Raw genomic sequence first — 27,365 nt, 5'->3', positions numbered from 1 at the left:
TTTTTCATTTATGAATCGGACATACATGAATTTACAAACCTCCAAATATATGTGCACTGGTACCGATAATGGAATGGACCCAATTAAAAATAGGCCGTCGGCTATCATCAGGACCACAGCGAAATAATGCAATAATTGGCTACAAAATAAACATTCTTAATCAATTTATTAAAAAGAAATATTAATAAGTTATTTTAAAACATTGCAAAGCGACTAGAAAGATTTATGAATGTCACTATTATTTTGTACTTTTGTTAGATGTCAATAATTGTCAATGAGGTTTAGTCGTGGATCATACACCAACTCTTCTCAATTGTTAAAATAAAGAAAGATAGAACGCAAGTAAATATGTTTTATGTTTCCTGTAAACTTTTTTACCGTATATTCTTGGGCGTAGAAAACAGTTATTATCTCCCAATGTCTTTTAAATATTTGTAGATTTTTTTCTTACACGATTCAAGTATTCAACATTTTCTTATATAATTGATCAAAAACGATATAAACTTACATTTAATACAGCTAGACAAACAACAATAATACCAAATATAGGATGTAAATTAACGTAGCTCAAATCTCCTATCTCGGTAAGCTAGAAAAGAATCCAAAATATATAAATAAATGAATTAATTTGCGATAAAATATAAACTTTCCATATTGCTACTCTCAAAAAAGGAAGGTAAACACATAAAATACACTAACTCCATCAACAAGACGTAAAGACGAATGAAATGCACCTTTGAAAGAAAGTTGGTTTTTTTTTCTGGAAGAGCACAGTTATTGCTTTGGTCACAACAATAATGTGCTGTTATCATTGGATTGGCGCTGTCTCTCTTTTAATGATTAACAGGTTATAGGAGCTGTTCGTTGTACAGTCGTCTATTGTTATATTGAATGTCATCAAAACAATGGTTTCGCTTGAAATTATATGCTCTAATTAAATTTTTGTTTCACAGTGTAATATCTCATTGGATGGGCGATGGTTTATTTACCTCTCTGTACCCTCCATTGTCAACCATTATAAGTATAAACCCAGCAATAGAAATTAACACTGTTAGCACCATACTAGTTCTATGGATCTGAAAATAAAAAAAAAGTTTCAAATGTGTATCATTAATATATATATATATATATATATACAACGTCTCAGAATGTGACGACTCTATTCTCTACACTTCTCCATCGGATCAAATTGATACAGGGAATATAACGTAAACTTATAGAAGGGTCTGAAAAAATCGTTGGGAATTTTTCAGACCCTTATATATATATATATATATATATATATTGGAAGTGTGTATATCTAAAAGTAAAAAAAGTACCCGGTCAATCACTAAAGCTATATGCTTTTCTTACATTAAACCATAAAAGAAAGATGTATGAAATAACGTTAGAAGAACATACCCAATATGATTTCCGCGATGGTTTTTTTTTAACCAGAAATACAAACTTGTATGCATAAATGTACCTGAAACCAAATTTTCTGCTTCATCCAAGTTGAGTCAGACCACTGCTTCTTGAAAAATCTAGCTAGTATAATTCCAATACTCGAAAATAAGATCCATGCAACTATCATTAGGCATCCTGAAACACATTTGAGTTACTAGATATTGAATATAAAAAAAGTTAAAAAAAAAAAAGTAAAGATTTTATAAGATAAAATTAATTAAAAAACATTAATAATTAAAGAAAAACACACAATAAAAAAAGTACAAAAACATTAACTAGCAAAAAAATCAAGCTTCTCCAATTTTTATTTATGACAATTTAAACTGGTAAGTAGATCCGTCGTCATTTCTTATAAGACTTATATCATGACTTTTATTAAGTACATAATTAGATACTCTCAACCAAATTATACATTAAACTACATGTTTAATTCTTCTGGTACTATGGGAATATATTTACAAAACTAGCACATCTAAGAACACATAAAAAGATGAGTATATTTATAAACAAAAGCAAAAGGAAACTTTACAAAATAATGTGTATGCATGAGTTACGATATTATTGATTATAATGATGTTAATGATATAAACACTATAAACACAAAAAATAAAATAATACACAAGCATCACATCTTTTTGAGATAAGTTAATACTGATTTACCCTACAATATAATACGAATAGAATAGAGAGCCACAGAATTTTAAATTCAGGATATAGTTACTAAATATTAATCCAATACTCTGATGATACAATTAAATGCCACTTCATTTAATAATATGGAAGTCTTATTATGATGTTTCGAACTAAAAAATGTCATAATGTTATAATAGGACTTTCAAAAACAATCTTTTCAAATTGTTTTTAAGGAGCAAGGAAATAGAAAGTGAAAGAGCCATAGGGATCATCGTTTTTTTGACATTTTAATACTAGATATTCTCTATTGATAGGTCAATCGAGACTCCGATCGGCTACTTCAACATTTTCAAATTGTTCCTATTGACCGATTTATCCATTTCCGACTACTGTGATACTAAATTATAGAATATTCCTAACGTCAACGATAAAAACTTTATTGAACACTAGGTTTGAACGTGTGGACAGAACTGTTTGGGCTTGCTGTGATACTTTATGTACGACTTAAAATTAACTATAGTATTACAAACCATGAACTTTAATAACAGTTGAAGTCTGTATACCGCCCTGAACACTGGAGAACTCCTGTAAATTAGCTTTAGCTGTACTTGCAATAGGTGTTTTTTCGTGCTTTCGAGGCGTTCCTAAGATATAAAACAAACATGAAAATTATGCTTTCTGTGGTAATTGACTCCAATATCCTACAATGTCGGACAATATGATCATTATTAATTCAATTTTATAGTTTACACTGAACAGAATATTGGATCAGGGATACTAGAAATAATTATATTTTGATACTAATGATCCGTATAAATAAATTAATTTAATTAAAGTTAAATTGAAGAGCAATATAAAGAAAGTCATATTTGAAACAATGTACCTCCTGCTATTGGTCCATTTCCCATCAATATATACCAGTCTCGGCTCAAATCATAGACTTTTGGGTCGGTAGAATTAATCTTTCGACGGAGATTACACCGCATGACGTTCCCTGTAACTGTCAATGAGGCGTCTGTTATCACAGGCTCATTCTGAAATTCATGACGTTCATTGAAAACAATATCATGAACAATTGCAACACCTATTATATGTCAAGAACCGAAATGAACATTGCAAAATCTTAAGGTAATTGTGTAAATTGAGTTTACAAGAATCAGGGAGAAAGCTTAATATTTCATTACCATTCATGACAACCATAAGTACTAATTACCTTTATGAACAAAAAGGTACCCTATTCAAATATTTAAACGGTTAGTTATTGCTTGAAAGAGGATATTGCCACTTTAACTTCTTTTTTATTTCTCACAAAAAATACTGCAACAAGAAATGGTCTTGAGTTCATGTCTAGTTTAGATGTCTATACTACTTAATGAAGAGAGTTGAATGCTTGAGTTCGATCATACATGTACGAAGTGGTACCTTTTCTATGATAATATTTTATTTTAAAATATCTCCAGCGCCGAATACCAAAAAGGGATCAAGTCCGTGACATATGAATTACACATATATGATAAGAAAAATATAACCAAACAATAAGAACACTATATTTTACTAAAATCTCACATCATGAGTGACTAAAAATTGTCTTCAAACATATGAACGAGTGCAATGTAAAAATTCAAAATCAGAAGAACCGAAAATAAACATGATAACCAATTTAATCCCTTACAGTAGTAGGAGATGGGTTACTTCTTTCTAAGTGTCGGTGCTCAGATATCTAGCAGTATTTGCTTTTAACTGATATGGACAGCATTTTCATGCCGTTGCAACCAAAAAATAACAAAAACACACTCTTCTGTGGATTTTGTCTGTATTTTATTTTCATGACAGAAAATAGAATCCCTGATTGGATGTTCCTAAGTAAAATAAATATTTGGGTTGTTGATCAGCATCAGATTTGAAATATTGCTTAATGTTCATGACCATGCCAGGTATTTAGAAATTAAAAGATAATAGGAAACACATTATATTTTTAGTGTTTTGGACAAAACAAACATTATAACACAAATATGTTCCCGCTTTTTTTCCATTTGTTGCTGAATTATTGGCATGATGACTGATTAAGAAATGCCAGACATCAAGGGTTCCTGGGTTCAGGTTTATGTGTGACTGTCATATCTCGCCAACTGTATTCACTCAAGTCAATTAAAATAGCATTCAGGATTTGTTAATGCTAATAGATACATTCCGCAAATGGTGAAATAGAATGACATGCTTGTATGATAAAAAAAGTTAAATTGTGATAGACTGTTATAAGTGGATTGGTAAACCCAATTCTGTATACATCATTTTTTGGACAATTGTTTTGTTTCGGAAAATTTCTGAGACAATTAATAATATGGGTTCAGTTCGTGTATTAACAAATGTATGGGTACACGTGAACCCACAATTACAATACCATCGGGTTATGGATGGCTAAGGCACCGACCGGGGAAGGCGTGTGCTAGGATAATTTACTCAACAAAGCAAAATAAAATTAACCCGACATAAAATCCAAGATCCCCATCGTTGAAAAGTATATAATCAGTGCCTAACGGTCTGTTTTCTAGTAATTTCAATACTCAAAAAGAAAAGTACATTGCACACTGATAATCCTATCGTGACTCCTATACTAGCACAAACAAGGTTAAATACGTATGACCTACCGATGATGACAAAGGCGAGAATGATAATCCGTCATTATAGCCGAGTATGAACTTATCTCCAACACTAGAATGCTCACACATAATTACACTAGTACTTCCCTGTTAAAACATAAAATGTAGCTTTATTGTTTGTTAAGAAAACAAATAAAAAAGTAGATACCGAATGTTTCACAACAAAAATTAATGAATTAGGTATCTAAATTTTGGATGGGAAACGCAGGTGTTTGATTCTTTTTCTCGTTTCGAGTTTGTTTTCCTATAAAAAAGACCTACATTCATCACCTTTTCAATGTAGGCAGCGATTCTCAGGACAATGTGCAAAATATGGGTACCTTAAAAAATTAAGTAACTGCAAGAAATAATCAATCATCGCCTATTCTCGAAATAAATATTATTCTTATAAGATGAGGAAATCTCGCACAGCTAAAGTAGGAAAGAAAAGCTCTTCCTTTAATGCGCAAAGGTAAAAAAAATACGCATTTTTCACCACAATATATGGAAAGACACACACATGGTTTGAAGAAATTAGAACGTTATCTGTCTATACGTGGACAGATGATATTTAAAATTGGCAGAAGATAACTTCTATTTGTAGCCATCCTGAAACATAAAAAACGACTTGGATGTTTTCAAACAAGTTCAATATTAAATAACCGAGCAAATAAAAATTACTTAGTAACAGATGTGTGTCCTCCGAGCAAGCAGTTATGTTTATTGTTAGACTTTCTATAGATTTATGATATTTGTTTTATTTATTTAAACCTTACCATGGAAACATCATTTGAAAAACCTATAGCAACCCATCTATTTTCTGGACTTAAGGAAACCTGTTCTTGTATTTCGAACTTGATACTGTCACCATCTTTTTGCCATGTAAGGAGAGACGTACAGGACGGTCCAGAACACCTGGAGAAACATCCTTTTGTTTTCCCACATTCTGTATCTATAGTTATTGATTCTGAAGGCTGAAAATGTCGAATTAAAAAAAAATAGAGCTCGCTTACATTCTTTTTTAATGAATGTAAAATTAAACAGAGACCAAAGTATTAATATTTATTCTTCATGCCGGAAAAAGAATAACAAAAAAAAAAAGAAAAAAAAACTTATTGCGTACTACCTCAAGATCATTGAAAAAAACATCAATTAAAGATAAATATCAACTTGCAATTCTACACCTTATACCATTATACAAGATGATTACTGTAAACATATTAATTTTCGCTACTTTAACCTGCGAAAATTGATATCTGCGAATATATTCTCTTGACAGGATCCGCGAATATTGCAACCGCGAAAATTGACACGTTTACAGTATAAAAACATACCGTCGGCGTGGTAGGCTGTGATGAAGAACTAGGTGTAGTAGGTGTATTAGTCACATTAAGGAAGTTGATCTTGTAAGAACCTCCTATCCTAAATGAATGATAATTAGGTGTTGGTATGCCTGGAGAAGAAGAGTTGATAAATATACGTAAACTAAATGCGTAATCCACAAAATACTTTTAAAAATGCAAAGTTTAGAATTAAAAAAAAAAAAAAACTGTTTGGAATTGAATCAAACCATAGGTAATTTTCTGTCCCTTTTAATGTACTGTCGTTACCAACAGCGGTTGAAAACCAAATGGAGCGAGCGGAAAATGTCTACAAGTTCATAACACCTTTCCAAGCACTCCATGCTAAAGTATAATATAAAAAATCATTCGTATTAATACCATAGCCAATAATGCAATTATAATAATTATAATCCTTATGATAAAAATGGTGTAGCGAAAATTGAAAAAAAAATGGGTTACTATGTTAATGGACAGGTTGAAAGAAGCCTTACCACTAGGAGAAACAGAAAGTCCTCCATGAGCAAAAAGTATATGCCACTTCTCAGTTAGATTGAAGACATTACTGTGATTAGATGTTATAGGATGTTTCATTGAACAATGAAGAACACTTCCGCTAATGGAACTCGACATTATACTAGGTCCAGGTATCTTAAACACATCAAGATATAAAAATATGAATTCATACATTTAATGACATCTTTTTATAAGCAAACAAAGGGCCTTTTTTTTTTTTTTATTAAAAACGTAAAGCAAAACGTATTGCACTGTATTAAGTTTTTTATATACATTTCTCTTAACATTAGATGACAGTAAATCACATTATATGTATAATGGATGTATACAGTGAAACCTGGGTAAACCGAATCCCTCTCGGACCGGTCGTTCTCATCCGTTTACACAGATGTCCGGTTTACAGAAGTTCAAACACACCTAAAAGCCCCCCCCCAAAAAAAAACAAAAAAAACAAAAAAACAAAACAAAACAAAACAAAAACAAAAACAAACAAACAAAAACAAACAAAACAAAACAACTCTTCACAATCCTAAAGAAAAAAAACATGATAAACATACAAGCAACAAACAATACATTAGAACACCAAGAAGAATACACCAAACAGATTTTTTTGTTTTAGTATCTTCCTGTTTGTTTTAACTGAACATTTCACGACAACAAATACTTACATCAGACACTGGGATATACGTTGTAGAAGCAGGGGAATGTCCAAATTCGCTGCTGAAGTTCCCTTTATTGTTCAAGCACATAATAAAACTAGAACTTGGCTGATAAATATATAGACAGTTTAAAACATTTGTTGGGAAAATGATGGTAGAAACAATTCATATGTATGATCATGAGTAATGTGTATACCACATAATAATGTGATGAATGTGTAATCTGTAAGAGGATTAAGTTGAATATTGGTAGTTTTAAGAACAATTATGCCTCTTACAGTTTTACGATAACTAGTATTTATTTTTCTTCACAACTTTATAAATCTTTTAGGTGAGAGCTATAAATATTTGTTTTTGTTAAAAGTACTAAACTAGTAAGATCCTTATTCTTTATTACTGGTTGCTACTGGGATTTTACTACTTATGTTATTCATTTAGGGTACCAGTACACCTTCCTCAGTTTAACTTCCTGTCGGACTGAAATCAGGCTCTAAGTGATTCTCATGTCAAAGGTTATATTCATATTGATTATCAGTATGAGGACTTCGTCCTCTATTACATATATGTATTAAAATACTTTACCATATTTCCATCAGGTGAATATCCTATTCCAACCCAAGAAGTCTCGATATTGTTGCTGATTTTAGCTGATATTGTAAATATAACGTCTGTATCACCATCTGTTACCCATGTCAAAATGTAAGTACAGGAATTTGAATCACAGTCATCAAAACATCCTTTCGTTACACCACATCCATTATCGGGTACTATAGATCCCTGTATGGAGAATGAAATACTATTTTCACAGCAAGACTTTTCAGATTACTGTAATCTTAGGTATATATTGCAGCAACTTTTGACTGTAAATATTTTACATTTCTTATTCGCACATATAAACATTCAAAGAAATAAAACCCCATAAAAAAAGGCAAAAATCAATTAAAACAAAAAAAACCCCTAATAGAATAATACAGTTATTTTGATTTTGACACAGAAAGTTCTAAAACATTAGAACAATATATATATATTTACGAAAAAGAACATAAACTTCAATGATTCCTAGGGACGGAGCGTCAGCAACGTCCTTTATATGTAAATTCTCTGAAACATGAATGTCGGAAGTTGTGTATTTCGAAAATGACGTATGCAAGTAGGAAGTCATTGTTTAAACTTATAATGCACACGCATAGAAAGTGTTATAGAGGGTCTCGCATAATCCCGTCGATCGAGATATCAATGATATAACATATTTGCGCATTATGAACTAAGGTTACTTGAGTACAAATAAATGTGTTCCTCATAACAAAAGTCTAAAATCTTTTTTTATACAACGAACATTATATCCCTCATTTTAGGAAATTAAAGAAATGACAAATCTGGTGAACATACGACAGGAGGTGTTGCATCTGGATTTGGGGTCGTTTGACCGCTGGTTACATTTAGGAAGGTAATTGGATACGTTCCTGATTCTTTCACGTCGTGATAAGCAGCAAACAGTTGACCTAGAGTATAAAAAAATTAAATCCTTTCAGATTCTAAATTTGTAATTTTCTTTCTAATCCACATGTAAATTGCTTAAAAAGATAAGTTGACTGTATACCTATAAACAAGCATTAATATTTTAATAACTTTTCATGTTTAAATTGCTCTAAATTACATAATTCAATTTTACATATAAAGTACTCCTTGCATTCAAATGAAAAAAAACTGTCATGCACGTTTGAAATTTTATTCATAGTACTTTACAAAGTGCACATCGCTTGGGTGATCAGTTTATTTATATGAGTTTACTTTAGTAGTATTTATCCCAAGTGGCATCATGTAGTTTTTTGTCAAAAGCCAGATCTTTAAACCAAATAACGAAACTAAGTAAACAGAATAAGTAAAGTGTTAAAGAAATAAATCATCCATACCTTGGTTAAAACGAATTGACCCGTGAGCAAATAATATATACCATTGCTCAGTAAGGTTGAATATATTTATGTGATTTGATGTAATTGGATGTTTCAATGAACAATGGAGAACATTCCCACTAACAGTACTGGATGTTATAGAAGGCCCAGGAATCTGTAAGCGTTAAAACACCGTTAATATGAAAAGAAAAATTCTTGCTGACTGAACAATGATTTCAACATGTATTCTTTACAAGCCATACAACGATTTAATATATCTTAATAATATCAATTTTTGTGTTGTATCTGTTTTGCAATGATACAATTCAGATATATATGTCAGTTCACATAGTAGCAGTTTTGATTTTGGAATCAATATAGAATCAAGTTCTAGGAAAATGAAGATTTTGCAAAACTCAGTTCGGATTAAGCAAAACATGAAAATAATTGCTACTTGCAGAAAATTGCAATTTGCGTCATTTTTCTAGGAAATTATGATTTTTTTGTATAGAATGGTAATTGTTTTTCAATACCAGTAACTTTGTAAGTTTCTAAATTGCTAACTAAAATGCAAAGTTTTTTTTCATATTCTTTGTGTTAATGTAGAGCAGATGGTGAAAATGTTTTAATTTTAATAAAAAAGGTCAAAATATTTGAAATTGTGTAAATATTACAACAGGATAAATGTTGTTTGTTACTTCTGTTTCAAAGTATAGTTTGCTTTAGAACATTGAAGATTTCACTTACGTCATTAATGGGAACGTATTGTTGATACTGTGTAGAGTATCCAAATTCACTGGTGATATTCCCTTGATTATTTAAACACAATATAAAACTCGATCTAGGCTAAAAGTAAAAAGAAATGACTTCCATTACTAATTGGACGTCATCTGCTACAAATATTAACGTTATTCTGTGAAAGTTTTTTCCTATAATTCCTCAATAGCCTTTCAAATTCAATATAGTTCCTAATGTCAAAGGGAATATAAACACATAGTTTTTGTAATATTAGTATGTGTATCAAACCATGTCATGTATTATTTCAGCATAACAGTAGATCACAGAGTTTAACATTTTAAGACATTTAAAAAAAAAGAAAAACATTTGTCACATAGGGTGAATGTTGAGAGTCCTGTGTTTCGTCTCTCTACAGCTTTCGTTAACGGGACATAATTTTTTTCCAAACAAGGAATAGTTTGATTGTCTTGTTAAAGACCCACTGATTTTTGCTATACACAACAGAAGACAAATCATTAATTGTTCATTTAATGCCAATAAACCGCAAGTCCATAACGCATAATCCTAGTTATGTAGATTTAATAGACTGAAGTGTCGTAACAATGTACTGCATACTTTTCTTACTAATTCAATTTCACATGCAAGAGGGAAATAATAATTATGATAATCAAAAGATTAACAATAAGGTCCTCACGCTGCACAAGCTCATATGTTTCTCTACAAAGGTATAAAATTAACAAGAGGTCAGTTGATGTCAACTAGGCGACCCTTTGATTGTGCATTTGTAATAAACTTGTTGTTTATCAGCTAAAGGTTTGTTGACATTGCTCCCTAACATTTTTATAATATTTGCACGCGGTTCACGTTGTGGAAACTGACGAAAGCCTATAAACATATGATAAAGACAAATGGGTAAACAAATGAGAAACGAAAAAAGTAATCAAAAAGCAAAATAAAAATTTTTTTTTTCACATTTTTACGCATTTACAAATAATCAAAGACAAATTTGTTTCAAACATGTAGCGTTTGTTTTGCGTTATTGATTTAACTCAAAATAAAAAAAAGAATCCATTATGAATGTTTCATTTCTTGTGTATAATTTATTTTCAAATTGTTTTATTACATTTGTTGAAATCGTTACAAAAACTGTTTAGCATAAAAGAACAAAAACCTACCATTTTACCATCAGGAGAAAAGCCAATTCCAATCCACGCTGAATTGACATCATAGCGAGTCAGATCTGCTGATATCGAGAATGTGACGTCATCGGTGTCTGCTGACCACGTGATTAAGAAAGAACAAGTACCAGATGCACAGTCACTAAAGCATCCTTTTAATATACCACATCCATTATCTGGTTGAATGCTTGCTTTCTAAAATGAAGGTTACAGTATAGAGTATATGAATAGTATCAACATGGAGCTACAAGTATTGTCCAAGTTTTTTTTTTATTTGTGGCAATTTTAATAAGATTGTTTATGCCTTTATGCTGTTTCATTAGTAACAAAAACAATGGTTCAACTGAATTAGTATCGACTAAACAATTAACACAATTATGATAAGAAATCAATTTATCATAAAGATTGCAGTGATTTGCCGGAATTTGTCGGAAGTCGCCTGTGTAGTAATTTTCGATAATTCACATGTGTAAAATTCGATTATTTCATTCTCCATCTAAAATGTACCAACACAAAATTAAAAATTTGTGTTAAAAAAAGCAATAAGTCTATATGATAAATCGGATAATCAATAAGTTTTATTGAATAAACAAAATTTAGTTATTGGTTCAAGAATTAACTAATACGGAACAATTTTGCACGATATAAAACTCTGCGGTCATTCGCACTCGTGATCCCGATTCACCATCCGATTTGTAAATATTCTAACCTATCGTGTTTTCCAAATAAAGTTTACACGACCAATATCACAGGTGCAATTCAACAGCCAATAAGCTATAGAAACATATTTTGTTGACCCTTCTTAATTTGTTGAAAGAAAGCAGCCAAAAAACATGTTGAATAATTTAGATAAAATATAAATATCAAATAAACTAAGCGATGGACATGTTAAACCTACGAGAGATGGAAATGTGGATTGTGCTTTTACTCCCTTGGTAAGATCCGTTTCAGGACCTTCAACAAAGCTGTACGCATCATGACTCCCTGTTTTGAAGTAGTGGGACTTCGTATTACGAATATTCTGATCTGAAATTAATAATGTGAGAAGGTGGAAGCTATTAATTCGTATATATACAGATTTGCTTATCTTGTTGTCATCTAAATTAATTGATTAATAAAAGGAAACAGATGAAAACACATATTTCTTGTGAATTATCAACATTTTTAAAATGTAAGTACTGTGCTGAAAATTCCGCACTATACAGTGACTTCATCGTTGAACATTGCCAATTATCATTTTATCATTTTACTTTTGTTAAGTTATACTCAACCTTTTTTGGCTTTTTGTTGGGGGAATAATTCAATAAATGATCAACAATACAAATTTTCCTTCCTTTAAGTGTGTTTAAAAACCAATATTTATTTATTTATTAATGGTAGCGTCCATTCTATATTGAAACGTAAGGTATAGAACATGATGTGGACATAATTAATATAACTAAAACATGTAATGGGCATCCATGTCGCCGAGAGAAAGAAAAGTTGTATTGCATTAGTCGAAATTTCTTGATCATCTTAAATGACTGAACAAAACATGGCAACTTATATACTGTATTACCTCATGTGTTTTTATTATGTCTAAGTGTCAACAAAATATAAGTTAGGTGGCTCAAACTGCACTAAGACACAGAAAGTATATTTCACTTACGACTGTTGTAAAACATCTTCCCCTTGGCAAACAGAAGATGCCATTGGTTTGTTAAATTGAACATATTACTTTTCACAGATATTACTGGCCTTTTAAATGAACACTGTAGAACATCATTGTTTACCGAACTGTCTATGAGTGTAACATTTCTCTGCAAAACAATCAAATTAAGAGTAAAATTTTTCTCTTAATTCCAAATTTCGAATTACATGCTTATTTGATACTACATATTAAGGGACACCTCCTACTAAAGTATATATTTTTGGCATACATATGTGATGCTGACACGTTGGTTTATTATAATAACTTCTTGTTTTTCTTACTTCTTTGTTGCTGTATGATAATAGTAGAGAGTAATTAAGGGAACCAAGGTTCTAGCGGAAATCAAAGGAATGTAATCCAGGGACAAATACCAGACATGCAAAACAGACAGCCACAACAAAAAACATCAAATAACCTAACTAATACATATAAAGTAACACAAGTAAATGAGCAACTCGGCCTCCACTTAAAACTGAGAGCATGGGCCAGGTGCACGGGTAGGTTTAGCGTCCTCAGCCTTTCTAGAAACAACCACCGAGTTGCTCATAAAAAGTCATGTCCAGTGTAGACCAAAAAGTAAAGGAAAACTACGACACATTGAACAAATCAGCTTTAATGGTGCAGATGGATACACCGTAACGATTCACGAGGTCATAATGACCACCATAAAACTTCTGTAGTGTTGACTTCAACATAATCCAGTTCCAGGAGCCTAATTGTAAATCTAGTGCGATAAAAAAAGTCTTCGTAGTTACGGCAAGCTGTGGCATTACGATTAAGTTATGATATGAAACGCATGTGCTGAAGGGATATTGTCACAGATGAAAAGAAAGATGAAAATACGGATTGAAAAGTCATCTCGTTTGTCGTATAATTTGGTCAACAGTTTTACTTTACCATATATCTCTATCTTTAGGTAAAGATAAGAGGCTGACTTCACAGTGTTTGTAGCATCCTTTATCTCAAGTTATTTGGGGGTAGATGGGATGTATCAAATTCCCGAATCGAGGATTTTCTAGCAAATTATCTTGGTTATCAATTTTCTCTTAAAATAATGCATCTATATTTTTCATTAATTTTTGTAGCAATCTGTGCAAGGACAGTTCTATCCACTTTTGAAATCATACGCATATCTATTGGTGCATTGAAGACACTAAAGATACCCCAGTATGTTTATTATTTTCATGGAGTTGTCAAACTATCTAAAGTACAATAAAGTCTGCATCAATGGTTTCCATGGTACCGAGCCCATTGAAACTTTTCTTTTTGGTAGTTAATGTAAATACTGAATGTTTGGTTTCATCAGATTATCAAAATTTTTTTTAAAATCTGCTAATTTTGATGACGATAAGTCTTTTATTAATCATAAGAGTTTGAGGTCTCCGAATAACTTTGATCCATACAGTGAATGGCTCAACACAGCCTCTATATTATCACTGCAGTTCTGTCCTTATTCTGTCAGTTATTTTATGACAAGTCAATGTAGTGTTATTGGCTAAATATAAGCTCTGTGATTTATACTTACATCGATAGGACGAAATTCTTGCCACTGACTAGAGTAACCAAATTCTCCATAGAATTGCCCGTTTATATTCTGACACATCATAAAATTTGAATACGCCTAGAATTACAAGATATTTAAGTGGAGTGCGTTATTGAAGATCATTTTTTAAGTAAGAATTGCCTCTAAGATAAATAAAGAATTCAAACTTTGCAAAAAAATATAATAATATAATAAAATAAATAATAAAAATTTACAAGCAGTCAAAGAATTACCAATATTATTCCCATTCAGATTAATAATATCCGCCAAACTCTTTTTGTATTAAGAACAAACTGGTCGCTTAGTGTAGAAAAGGACGTAGGAATGAATTATCTGAACTCACCATGTTCCCATCTGGTGAAAGGCCAGTGGCAATCCATGCAAGATGGCCCGAGTTTGGTTCCACTTTGGCTGTCATATTGAACAACACATTATCTCCACAACGTATCCAGCTTACCATAAAGGAGCAATTGGACGTAATACAATCATGATAACAATGTTTTGAAATTCCACATTCGTCTTTTGAAGAAAATTCGGAGAGAACCTATAAAAATAAAACGTCAATGTTGAATAAAACAAAAATGTCAATAAAAATGTTTTTTTTTGTTTTTTAAAAAAGCAAATTATTCTGCTTCAATTAACCGGAAACAAGTTAAATGTATATAATTTTCGAATATTACCATACAGTAGAAATATGACATGATATTTGCAAAGCGAAAAAAATGTATAGAAATATTTTCATTCCTAAAACATATTATTACCTCAGTTTGCGGTGCTCGAATAAAGCTGTAGGAGTATGGGCTCCCGCTGCTGAAGTAATGCGGTCTTGGAGTACGAACATTGCTACCTAGGTTAAGTAAAATATTGTTTTATAATTGTTTCTCGACGTATTTAAGAAGTAGTCTTTAGGTGATTCATGCATATCAAAAGGCCGTAACATTCACTTTTATTCCAGGTTCAGATTATTATTTAATTGTTGCACGTTTGAGATAAAATATATATATTGTTTATAAAATTGAAACATTGCAAGCATTAAGTCTTAGACTTAGATTGTGATGATTTAAATAGGAGATTAATGCTTGATTTCTCAAAATTACAGATAGGACTATTTTGCCTTAATAAAGTTATAGCCCATGCAGACTGAAAAAGAAGCATTGTTTGTTCGGTTGGTTTTTATTAACCGTCAACCACCATAGGCAGTGTCTGAAATCACTATAATTACTTTAAGGATATAAACACTACCCGGGGTTTAAACCTAAAAGATGTTTTTTTTAAATTTCTTTTGTAAATTTAAAGAGAAACCACCCAACGCCATAATAGTGTAGCTCGAGTTGCTCACTACATAAACACTATCATTACGTGCATTACTGATTTGGGTTTCAAAATACCGCTTTTCTGCTTTAATCGTGTAATTGTAATACCGAAAGGTTTACAGTCATGATGGAATATGACATTAAGATAAATATTGGCCGTTTGTATATGAGCTAGATATTGATTAGGCAAGATTTTTCAGCTGACATAACAGATACAACTACTTACTTTTTGAGTAAAACATTGCCCCTTTTGCGAACAAAACATGCCATTGTTTTGTTAAATTGCATATGTGTTCTTCAACTGATATAGTCGGTCTTTTAAATGAACACTGCAGTACGTCACCATTAACTGAACTATCTAGCAACGTTAAATTCTTCTAACAACAAGAAGCAAAATATATCGAACTATGCAATTCAAATGGCGATTAAAATACTGAGATATTAAAACCAGAGGACAATAAAGAGGCATAGAAAGACATTGTCAAAACGTGAAAATAAAATAAACAGAGACGAAACATATATATACATAATAGAAAACAGATTAAAACAAATATAAAGATAAGAAAAACAAGACAGCAAACATAACGTAAGCATTTCCAATATAAACTTTTACAAAGTCTGGAGTGATGGGATCATGTGCTCCGGAAGTGAAATGATGACTTGTTCTGTTAGCAGTCCCCATCACATTGCAAGTCATTATTTTACTTATTATTTACAAAACCTGATACCACATTTCTGTATTGACTTTGCATAATGTAGTACAATATATTTAGGTCATTTATGAAAATGTGGTCTCATTTTGTTGAAATAAAGATGTTTTGAGGCAGTTCGCACAGAAATTTCTAGTGTTTTGTCATAAAAAGTGCATATTTTTGAAATCCTTGGTGTGTAAGGGTTCAAGATATTTATAAGTAATTTAGTGATTATTGTTATAAAATCCAGTGGCCATGGTATCATACTGAAAAAGAAATATTACTGAGTTTTAATACAAATCAGTGGTGCCTTTCCAAAACTAACAGCCAAATACTATGTTTTAAAAATTTTAGGCACTTAGACACTACCACATGATAAAAGTATGCACGAAGTAGTTGAAAAGGATAAAAGTAATAAGACCCTTTTCGATTCATTCTCTCACAATTTTAGGTCCAAAAGTTCATGCGAAATAAGGTATTTTGAAAATCAGCCATCTGAAGCTGAGGAGAGAACCTAATACAGCAGGGGCCTAAAACGTTCCGGATACCATTTTTCATTTAAATTACACACGTTTACCATTACATATATTACATCTGTCTATGTATAAATGCTTTACTTTTAATTTTAAGTTTTACAAAATTTGACGGGGATAACTTGGTGTGCGAAACAGCGCACCTAAATGAAACTGTATAGTGCACCCCAATGGGTTTTACACATATACAAAAGGAATCATAAAGTACAAGAATATATGATAATGAATCAGGCTTTATAACGTCATGATTACACATTACTTTGAGTTGCTATCCAACTCGGAAATACATTTTTTAAACACCAGCCGTAGTCTTCTACCCACTAATTGCTATAGTTTTATGTGGAAAAAGAAGTGCATGTATGTTAAAAATATTACTTACATTTCTTACAGCAGTATAATATCGGTAATCTGCATCAGAATATCCATATTCTCCATAAAACTTTCCATTAACATTTTGACACATCATGATGCTAGACCCTAACTTAAAATATACAAATACCAGACACACTTTATATTATAACTCTTTCGTATTGTACTAAAGATTTGAATTATTACAAACAGTCACATTTAAATTCATACACATTTCTTCTAATTTCAAATAAATTTTCCTACTGCCGAAAAGAAATGCCGTACCGTGTTGTGTTTTCACCAATGGTCAGTCATTTATTATGATGTCAAAAATGGTTGGAATGAGTTGAGAATTGAAAATATACGAATCTAATTATTATTTAGGACTTTTAGAAATATGGAAAAATAAAGGAGGTTTCTTGTAATTACCATTGTTCCATCAGCTGACAGGCCAATAGCAATCCATGCCAAATCGGTATTCATTTCTACTTTGGCTGTCATATTGAACACTACTTCATCTTCATCAGGTATCCAGGTTATTATAAAGGAACAGTTTGCCGCTGAACAATCATGGTAGCAGTGCTTAGTAACACCACATTCTCCAATTGATGAGAATTCTGAGAATTCCTTTGTTTGAATTCCTTCAACATCTTTAATATAACCTGGTTCATTATCCAATTTTTCGAGTTTTGAGGATTGATATAGCTTTTCTTTTGACGTAAGGAAGTCAATTTTAGTAATACTAGTGATCTTGGTGTTGTGATGAATCGGTATGCCTGTGAAAAGGAATAATGAAAAATATTTTTCCCTCGTACCTTTGTAAATTTTGCCGGACTTGAACTTCAACGACAAGGATGTCGTGTAGAAGATCCAATTTATTTCCTGAATATGTAATTTAGGTCAAGATTCTGAATGAAGGTCGAGTTACTGGTGTTTTCTATCTGTACTTCTTAGTTTTTTCATGTTAAAAGATTCTTTTTTGTCTGTTTACTTTTGGTGTCCAGTTATTGATTTCTCCATGCATGTATTTTCCTAATGTATATCTTTGGTTTTGCTATTTTAGATGCATTTCTTCTTTGTTTTATTTGTTTCTGTTTTTGTTAAGGATCAGTTATGCAAAATGCTAAGACAAATATTTGAATAGTTGCAATGAGAATATTTGAAATGTTACATTTGTATTGTCTGCACAAATATATTGATGTGTCTTAAAGAGTATATATGGCAGTTTGTTCATAGAAGAGTCCCTATTCACTAAATACGCTTTGTTCTATTTGATATTTTGTTTTGAAAAATTGTAATAATTATTTATCGATTTGTCATAAGAACATTTCTATACGCTTTAAAGGTCATCAAATATATTGGAACAACACTTGCAAATAAAGTAAGATTTACCCTTGGTGACATTTCCTCTGTCAAACAACATAAACCATTCGTTTCTAAGACTGAATATTTTGTCAGAATGAACGTCGATATCTCTCCTTACAGCGCATCGAAATACATTTCCATCAATGCTGCTGTTAACTAGTGTCAGTTTGTGTTGCGTCTGAAAAGTTTTTTTTTGGTAAGAGTTTCCTTTGTTTCACATCTGATTAAGTATGTCGCACGAACTGTGGCTATTTTGCAAGACTTTAAAAGACTTCCATGTGAATGAAAAGTAATCAATTATATTTGTACTGATAAACGCGTTAAGTTTTCATGTTTCAATGTTTTCAACACAAAAAAGACATTTTGGACATGATGAATTCATGTGTTTCAATAAAAAAGTGTCGTTGGTACTTTCTTCAAACAAGTATAGAATATCAAAGAAAAACAAAAGTTGTTTAATTAATTTGAACGTAATAATCAAGGACCCTCACTTACATCATCAAGTTTGCTATACTTATGTCCTGTAGTATATCTATATTCAGCTGACATGGTACCATTTACATTCAGGCACATCATAATCCTGGACCCAGGCTAAAATGAGAAGACGGTAAGGATATTACACATGTGAAAGGTTGTTAATATATAACCAATTAGCTGAGAAATTAACATAGTTCTAAAGTTTTTATTTTTCGTCTAAATATTATAGATTTTTCACTAATTTCATCCATGCAATGGTGGTCTACATCGTTTGGCAAATCATTTTTTAATATCCAAATGATCATTTTTACCCAACCCGAGTTTGTTAGATTTGATAGCAATTATGAGATAATCGTTGATCGTCACAGCGAAGTAAATTGTCTTGTTTGGACTTATACATCATAGGCGAGGCAACCAATGAATGTTTACGATAACTAATTATAACATTTTCAATTTTTTTTCTACCAAATCGCTTGTGTTTACTCTCGAAACGTTACGACCTCATACAATCCTAGGAATAATTTATATTCCACTGAGAAAGGATATTACAAAATATTTCGATGAAAACAAAGTATTTTAATGAAAGAAAATTTTCACTAAATGCATTTTTTTCCTTTTAAGTTTAAAATCAAATCAAACTACCATTAACATAGTTAAAACAAAATTTTTTTGAAAAATGTTAATTTTTGGACCATAACAAAACTTGTTTTTATGATAGGGTAATCCGTAAACCAAGATAACATGATACATTGATAAGTACTCACCATTGACTCATCAGAGGATAGTCCAATAGAAGCGTAAGAGTTCATGATATCTCCAGGGGTAAATTTAGTTTGGATGTAAAAGGTAACCGATTGCAAATCTGTGTTCCAGCTCACAATGAAACTACAGTCATTTGCTGTACATTTCATGAAACAACCTTTTGATTTTCCACACCTGTCGTCAGGTGGTATACTACCTACCTGTAAGAAATCGCTATTTACAAAAATAAGTGTAAAACATATAAACACCTATGAGGTTTTTTTACTTGAATTGAAATAGTACTTTTAGTGCAAAAAAGGATGTAGCGAAATAAAATAGTTCATCGACGGTTACAGTTTAATAGATTCAATAAAGCATGCTTAAAATATGATTGTCAAATTGCAAATTATAAAAAAACAAGGCGTAAAAGAGTATAAGTAACATATAAGTAGTTAAAGTTAAATGCATTAATATGTACAAAATACTAACCTGATATGTTGTACGCGTAGAACTATATAACGGAGCAGTAAAGCCTAGAGGCCTTGTACTGGTGATTCTAAAATTATGATGTTGTGGAAACCCTGGAAGTAAATCTTAACCGTATTATCTAGAAAAAATGTGAACATTTTACTAAAAAAAAGAAAAAAAATACCAACCATAGTAACATTGCAGACACGTGTTTCAGTGACCAACCTTTAATCAGTAGCATTAAAACCAAATGCATATAATCTAGTTAAATGACACTTTGACAGATAAAATATACAGCATGATGCTCCATACATACACAGAAAAGTATAAAAGTCTAAATCTAAGTTGTTCTTAAAAAACGATAAGATAACTCTTTTAATTTGTCGGTGATTCTCTGATAAAAGTCTCTTATGCCTTCATTTCATTAATTTGGCTTCAAATTTATAGATCTGTTTCCCATTTCCAATGGCAATTTGTCATACGAAATGGTTATTTTGAGTTTTCGCAAGTTCGACTTTTTTGCGTTTATTTAGGGGGTAATGCTACAAATTAGATCTTTAAAATTGTTTGCTATGATCAATTCAGGATCTGGGTCAAATTCTTCAAGGTCGACTGAACTTTTTATCATGCGTAGATGTTACTTAATATATTGTACACAAGTAGTACTTACAACCAAGAATACCAAACCCTGTTGCAACACCGCAGGCTCTAGCATGTGCAATACAAGGAAGTTTAAGCCACAATATTCAGGAGTTTATATGAGTTTGTAAAAATGCACACTATCTGTGATATGATTCGGTATCGTACCGTTGAACTGTTTTTCATGATGGGAATATTATATTGTTGTACTTAAATCATATTTATGACATTAATGTTACTTAAAAAAAATCGTTTAGAAAATCCGACTGTCAATTTATTTTTTGCTTGTAGTGTCGACCTCATATATCTATTAAAAACATCACAATGTATGAAAAATAAAGATATTGTGATACCCTGAACGAGCTGTCCATGTGCAAATAAAAGATACCAAACATCTGCTAGATCGAATATGTTGTCTTCGGTCGAATGGATTTTTCTTTTAAATTTGCATCGGAGAATGTCACCTCGTGTACTTCCGTTTATAAAATACATCGCTCCATATGTCTTGAAAAATATAAAACTATAATGATTACAAATTGCAATAAAACTGTATTCCCAATTACGCACCTAATTTGCCTAATTAAGGAGGTAGACCTAGAGTAAAGGACAAAACTCTTAAAAATCATTGGAACGTTTGTATTCAGCATTTTACATCAATCTTATGTAAGCATCTAATTAACTTGGATTAATTTTATTCTGCTTCAAACGGAAGCTTGAGAGGCTTTGGTGAAATTGAATATGATACAAACATATCACTGATTTCATGAGTTGTGTCCCTTACCCTAGGTCTACCTCCTTAATTAGTGAATTTATGTTAAAATAGTTCTGTCTGTTTTCTTTGGTTTACCATGTATGGTATTTAGGAATTATTAAGTTATATTTTCAACAATATATTGTATATGACCATCAAAGACTAAGACGAATCTGATAACATATTTTGTATAGATGTAATTTTAGAGTCTGTATACATTTTATCAATTTTTGAAATTTACAAAATTTGTATTTGAATCTTCAAACGACCTTTCAGATGTTTTTATGTATGATATCTAAGCTTTTTGTAATTGAAACATGGTACAGGGATAAATCATTATGTATGTATGTATGTATATATGAATGTATATATGTATAAATGTATGTTCATATTAATACGTGTGTGTGTGTTTAAGTTGGGCAAGTTGAACATACATCATCAACTTTCAGGTAAGAATGGTCCGTTGTGAATCCCAATTCTGTTCTCATCAATCCAAAATCAGACATACACATCATAATACTGGACCCATCCTATTATATGATATATTGTACAATTGTAAAAACACATTTTAAGAACAAAGCATACACTTGTATAAATATAAGATCAAATCTAATATAAGTAAAATTTCATATATTCACATTGCGAGGTTAATTATTTTATCTCCTGATAAATTATCAAAAAACAAAACAAAACAAAACAAATCAAAAACAAAAACAAACAAAAACAAAAAATACAAAAAAAACACACACAAAAAAACAAAACCAAACACATAAACAAAAACAAAATAAAATAAAAACAACACAGAGCATATAAAAATTTAACAACGAAAATAATATATATATATATATGCATACTAAGCAAGTTGGTTGCAGGAAGTTAGACACACAACAATATCACAGGACTCGACTGATTGTAACAAGGGAAAATTAATTAAAAAAAGATCATAAGATACTAGAGTTTATATTATTTGGACATGGAGTTGTTGTCGGTAGAGGAAAGGGCAAAAAACTGCAATAATATACATTTAATCATAAATTTAAGTATTGTAGTCTTGTCACCCACGTACCATTTCTTGGTTGTATGAGAGTCCTAAAGCTGTCCAAGAATTATAAACTGTCCCTTTTGCAACTTTGGTCTGTATTTCAAATGTGACATATTCATTATCATGGTTCCAGTCGACAAGATATTCACATTCGTGGGTAGTGCAGTTCATGAAACAACCTTTTGTTTTCCCACACCAAGGGTCTGGCTTGATAAAATCTTTTACCTTACGAATATTAATCACTGGTTATAGAACATTATGAAACATTAACTTGGTATTCATTTGTTTTTTTACTTATGAAGAAGTAACCTGGTCGAACAATATATAATACCTTTAAGATATAGACAGATTCCTATTATATCACTGAAGTGAATAGAAATTATTATACTAAATTTAACGATTCATTCATTAATTTCAAAGAGCGACGGAGCAACGAATTAAATGTATTTGAATTTTACAGTGCTATAATGTCTTTTGGTCTGATTAAGGCATTGTTAATAATTGATTAAAAGACCTATAATTTATCAGTTTATTGTTATTGAATAATATGACAGAGTACCTCAAATGGTCCTTTATAATTGTATTTTTTATCGCTGGCTACTCTGAAGTCATGATGAATAGGTCTACCTTTGAGGAAACAATGAAAAGACATTTAATCAATTCTATTTGGAGAGAGTACGGAAAAATAATGGATGATTATTGAATTGCTCAATCTACAATACAATGTACATACATAGGATCACATTAGTTACCCAGTTAGATAAACAGACACACTTACATCTATAATATTTAAGATTGACAGTTATTTTCTTTTTGGTCTATGAAGAAATAACCTCAATCATGTGGCGCACACTAAATAATATTAGTGGCACCACGAGTATTGAGGTAATTTCAAAAAGAAAGAACAATATAACAGTCATTCCTTATAATTGAAATTAAGTATCAAAATTCAACGAATAAATCATTAAAATGTTTCATGACGTATTAGTCATTACAAAATTTGGTCTATGAGATGATGGACGATTTTTCCGATAGGAAACCGTGTTACTTCTGAAATTAAGTTGTACGTTAATGTATTTGAGTCTATTCGTCTGCATTTAGTTATATATAAGTATTATTTTAGTAATGGCTATCTAAGACTCTTTGCATTTATATAATTAAATGTTCATAAAATGTTTTTGCTATAACAAAAACATGCTGATATTACTAAGGCAAACTGTTAACTCAATCAAACTAAGAGCTATTTAAAAGTATAATCTCACACTTGTTGGTAAAAACAAGTCTCTTATCGAAGAAGTCATTAATAACCGCTGACAATGTCATAAAATCAATGAAACCCCCTTGATCCGTTATAGCAATTACCTTCACTGACGTTTCCACGCGCGAAAAGTAAGTACCACTCCTCTGACAAGTCAAATATTTTTTCTTCATCTGACACTATCTTCCTTTGAAGCTCGCATTCTAAAGTATTCCCATCGGTTGATCCATATATATAGGTGAACAATCCCGGTACCTGTTAAGTAGAAGTAATATAATTTTGAAGAAGCCAATGTTGTTTGGAGCGTTTTAAGTTGATTTTGTATAAAATTAAATTTGTTTGTCAAAGTGGGATATCATATGAAGGTTCGTGTTCTTTTGACTTAAAGTTTAAAAATTATATGAATTCAATCATCGTTAAACGATCAGTATTATTTATTCCATACTAATTTAATGTTGTTGTCTGCATAACGTTTTTTTTTCTGAAACCCCCAATGTTATTACGGTATGACTTTAAATAACGACATACATAAATAAAGAAACAGAAATAGCATTTAAACAATATAAATGAGCGGCGTGATTACAAGGTGAGCATCTTAATATAACATCTAACTGAGATAAACTCGTTTTAAAGAGAAATTGGAGCTTTATTCCTGCTTATTTTTTCAAATATCAACAAAAAATACCTTACCGTAACCAGTGTTTCATATTGGTGGCCATTAGTAAACCCAAGTTGTCCTGACATGTTCCCGTTGATGGCCATACACATTAATATACTTGACCCTGGCTATAAAATATTATTTGTTCTATATTATGTATTGGCAATAAGCTCTTTAACTGCATTTGAATATGCCTCGACTTTTCCACTAACTGAGGAACATTCTTGCATATTGGAAAATTGAAACTTAAAATACATAACATTATAACCATCCAAGATTCATGTGGCCAAATGAGGAGACAAATTCTGATCAATAATGCGGACAGTTTGCTTCAGAATATAACACGCTGATGACGTCAAACGTGTTTAACATAAATAGAAACCAAGTTTCAGAAGTTTGCGACCATATTTCTTGAACGAAATGCCTTCTCTTTTACTAAATCAGTTTCACTTTATGCAGTTAATTCGACTGATTTACTAACATACTTAAAACCAGAGTTTTTAGCTAAAACTAATTATGATAAAATAAATGATTACATAATTCAACCCATTACTTGAATAGCAGATAAATGGCTTACCATTGATTGGTTAGATGACAACCCAATAGCAGCCCATGTATTTAAAGACGTTCCTTTGTTTATCTTAGTCTGGATCTTAAAATTGATTGTTTCGTTGTTCATCTGTAACCAGCTGATTATATACTGACACTCGACGCCAGTACAGTTTGTAAAGCATTCAATCTTTGTTCCACAGTCAGGGTTTGGTGGCAGAATAGGAATAACTGACTAAAGGGGTGATATAAATTCGATTAGTAATGATAAAATAATAAATACTAAAAACTTTCACTTTTACACATTAGATAAACATTGAGAGAATAACAATGAATTTCAGCTAAGCTTCGCTGTTTTAAAAGAAAGAATGCGAACAAACATCATTTTTCGTAGAAACGTTTAGATTGAAAAAAATGTTAAGTGTAAAGGTGAACGGAGATTACAGTTCTACTGATATGATATAAAACAAAACGCTTTAATATAAAAAAAGCACTTTACAATACCTCACTTTCTCATTAAACAAGGGATAAATCAGTCACATCAAAAATGAGACTTAAAGATTGCCAAGAGAGTAAAATAAGCGAGATAATAAAATTAGGTATATAAAGAACGTGAGTGGCAGAGAACATTGACACAGTGCTGTTTTTGACATAGATGAGGGCTTTATGTAATTACATATGTACTTTTCAAGAACTTATTTCAGTTTTAAGTGTACGAATAAAATATATATATTGCTTTTTTTTTACTTTCTGTGTTTCATTTGGGGCAGCTAATTGAATAATGATACTTCCATAGAAGCTTCTTATTGACTGTTTCATTATGTAACACCTTATATGATGCCGAAATTCCTGTCCAATATTCCGAATCGTTGCCCCAGACTGACGCTCTGAAACTAAATGAATATTGAATTACGTACTTTCCTTTTGAAATTTGAAAAAGAGTAAACATTTCCGTCACACCTTTATTTACACCAATACGTAACTAATCAATTTACGATAGACGTGCTTTCCTCTTGCCTTATGCTATCAATCACTCCTCGGCAACATTGTAATTCTTTGTCGTAGTTCACTTTGATTATCTTAACAAATGGATAAAAAACAAACAAAATGCAGATGTCAGCAAGATGTGATTTCTAACAGGTCTATATCCTGTCCGGTGGGTAAAATGTAAACATATTAATCCACATTAAGTGATAGTAAAAACTACACATTAGTATTATCAATTACATTGAAATGTCATTTGATGACTTCCTCCATGTAGAGGGTTATGAAGTTTCCCGTATCCACAAATAATATGCATTTTATTTAGGTATTGACCTCAAAGCTCTGGTCTTGATCTTCCAACAGAATGAAGTTTAAACTATGACATCAAATAATAAGAGATTCAAAATATGTTTGAAGTTAAAGTTTATAATTTATTCGTGTGTTTCGTTTTTCATTTTGGTAATTTTTAACACAAGTAAATAATCGTAGATATTTGATGATGATAAAATGATTGTACACGATGAATAGGACCAGAAAAAAGTTTCAATAAGCGGTTTTTTAACCAGAATTGTGAATACAGCAGAAAAGTAAAACAAACGTCAACAAACTGTTTAAATGTTAATTATTCAATGCAAGCATAACTTGTTTAAATCATTTAAATCCTTATAATTGAATATCTGTATTAATAGAAACGACATACATCAAAAACTAAATTTTTTATAGGGATATCTTTGAGTATTCGAGTATTTATTGTAATTATTTAAGTCACGGTACTGAAACAAATTGTTCAAAAAGCATGTCTTATCCAAAAGAAACAACCCATCCAGGAGTCCTAAAACAGATCAAACTGAGATATTTAGAAGTTAAGAGGTATCAAGGGAACCAAGATTCTAGTAGAAATCAAAAGAATGTAATCCTGGGACAAAGACCAAACAGAGAAAACAGACACACATAATAACAAAGAACACCAGATAACCAAAATAATAAGTACAAAGATACAAAAATAAATGAGCAATTCGGACTAAAAAGTAGTAGTATGGACCAAGTGCACCGGTAGGGTAAACGTCCTCTGTTTTTAGAAACACTCACTGAGATGCTAAAAAGTCAAGTACAGGGTTGATGAAAGTGGAAAGGAAAATTATGAAACGTTGAATAAATCGGTTCTCATGGTGTAGATAGATGTACCGTGATGAACCACGAGTGTGTGATGACGACAACAAAACTTGTTTAGTTATTACTTCTATCTTGTATCAACATTGAATTAATATGTTCC

The 27,365-nt window shown here is 31.2% G+C and overlaps 1 protein-coding gene across 6 annotated transcripts in view; it reads right to left on the bottom strand.

The window, feature by feature from the left end:
- Positions 1-27,365, bottom strand: part of LOC148614943 (uncharacterized) — a 46,570-nt gene that overhangs the window by 5,143 nt on the left and 14,062 nt on the right. For 4 of the 6 annotated variants that reach the window (XM_088589490.1, XM_088589493.1, XM_088589496.1 and 1 more), the window contains exons 5-40: positions 25,938-26,001; positions 25,137-25,343; positions 24,592-24,687; positions 24,006-24,156; positions 23,203-23,270; positions 22,668-22,868; positions 22,036-22,131; positions 21,204-21,354; positions 20,233-20,324; positions 19,767-19,964; positions 19,021-19,116; positions 18,553-18,703; positions 17,590-17,936; positions 17,192-17,293; positions 15,814-15,964; positions 15,036-15,121; positions 14,618-14,818; positions 14,257-14,352; positions 12,690-12,840; positions 11,940-12,067; positions 11,039-11,236; positions 9,873-9,971; positions 9,147-9,300; positions 8,623-8,735; positions 7,816-8,010; positions 7,243-7,341; positions 6,553-6,709; positions 6,053-6,171; positions 5,495-5,692; positions 4,728-4,826; positions 2,963-3,113; positions 2,610-2,723; positions 1,466-1,581; positions 990-1,076; positions 509-589; positions 40-139 (exon numbers count right to left, since the gene is read on the bottom strand). In XM_088589490.1, coding sequence (XP_088445616.1) covers positions 40-139; positions 509-589; positions 990-1,076; positions 1,466-1,581; positions 2,610-2,723; positions 2,963-3,113; positions 4,728-4,826; positions 5,495-5,692; positions 6,053-6,171; positions 6,553-6,709; positions 7,243-7,341; positions 7,816-8,010; positions 8,623-8,735; positions 9,147-9,300; positions 9,873-9,971; positions 11,039-11,236; positions 11,940-12,067; positions 12,690-12,840; positions 14,257-14,352; positions 14,618-14,818; positions 15,036-15,121; positions 15,814-15,964; positions 17,192-17,293; positions 17,590-17,936; positions 18,553-18,703; positions 19,021-19,116; positions 19,767-19,964; positions 20,233-20,324; positions 21,204-21,354; positions 22,036-22,131; positions 22,668-22,868; positions 23,203-23,270; positions 24,006-24,156; positions 24,592-24,687; positions 25,137-25,343; positions 25,938-26,001 — 4,913 coding nt within the window. The remainder of the gene's footprint in view (positions 1-39; positions 140-508; positions 590-989; positions 1,077-1,465; positions 1,582-2,609; positions 2,724-2,962; positions 3,114-4,727; positions 4,827-5,494; positions 5,693-6,052; positions 6,172-6,552; positions 6,710-7,242; positions 7,342-7,815; positions 8,011-8,622; positions 8,736-9,146; positions 9,301-9,872; positions 9,972-11,038; positions 11,237-11,939; positions 12,068-12,689; positions 12,841-14,256; positions 14,353-14,617; positions 14,819-15,035; positions 15,122-15,813; positions 15,965-17,191; positions 17,294-17,589; positions 17,937-18,552; positions 18,704-19,020; positions 19,117-19,766; positions 19,965-20,232; positions 20,325-21,203; positions 21,355-22,035; positions 22,132-22,667; positions 22,869-23,202; positions 23,271-24,005; positions 24,157-24,591; positions 24,688-25,136; positions 25,344-25,937; positions 26,002-27,365) is intronic. The other 2 variants (XM_088589492.1, XM_088589491.1) reach the window with 2 other exon arrangements.

This window comes from Perna viridis, chromosome 6 (genome assembly GCF_037379345.1).
Source record: "Perna viridis isolate PV_CMFRI_1.1 ecotype Kerala chromosome 6, ASM3737934v1, whole genome shotgun sequence".
Taxonomy (NCBI): Eukaryota; Metazoa; Mollusca; class Bivalvia; order Mytilida; family Mytilidae; genus Perna; species Perna viridis.
The sequence above is the reverse complement of the archived record's forward strand: the minus strand, read 5'-3'. Positions and strand labels throughout refer to the sequence as shown.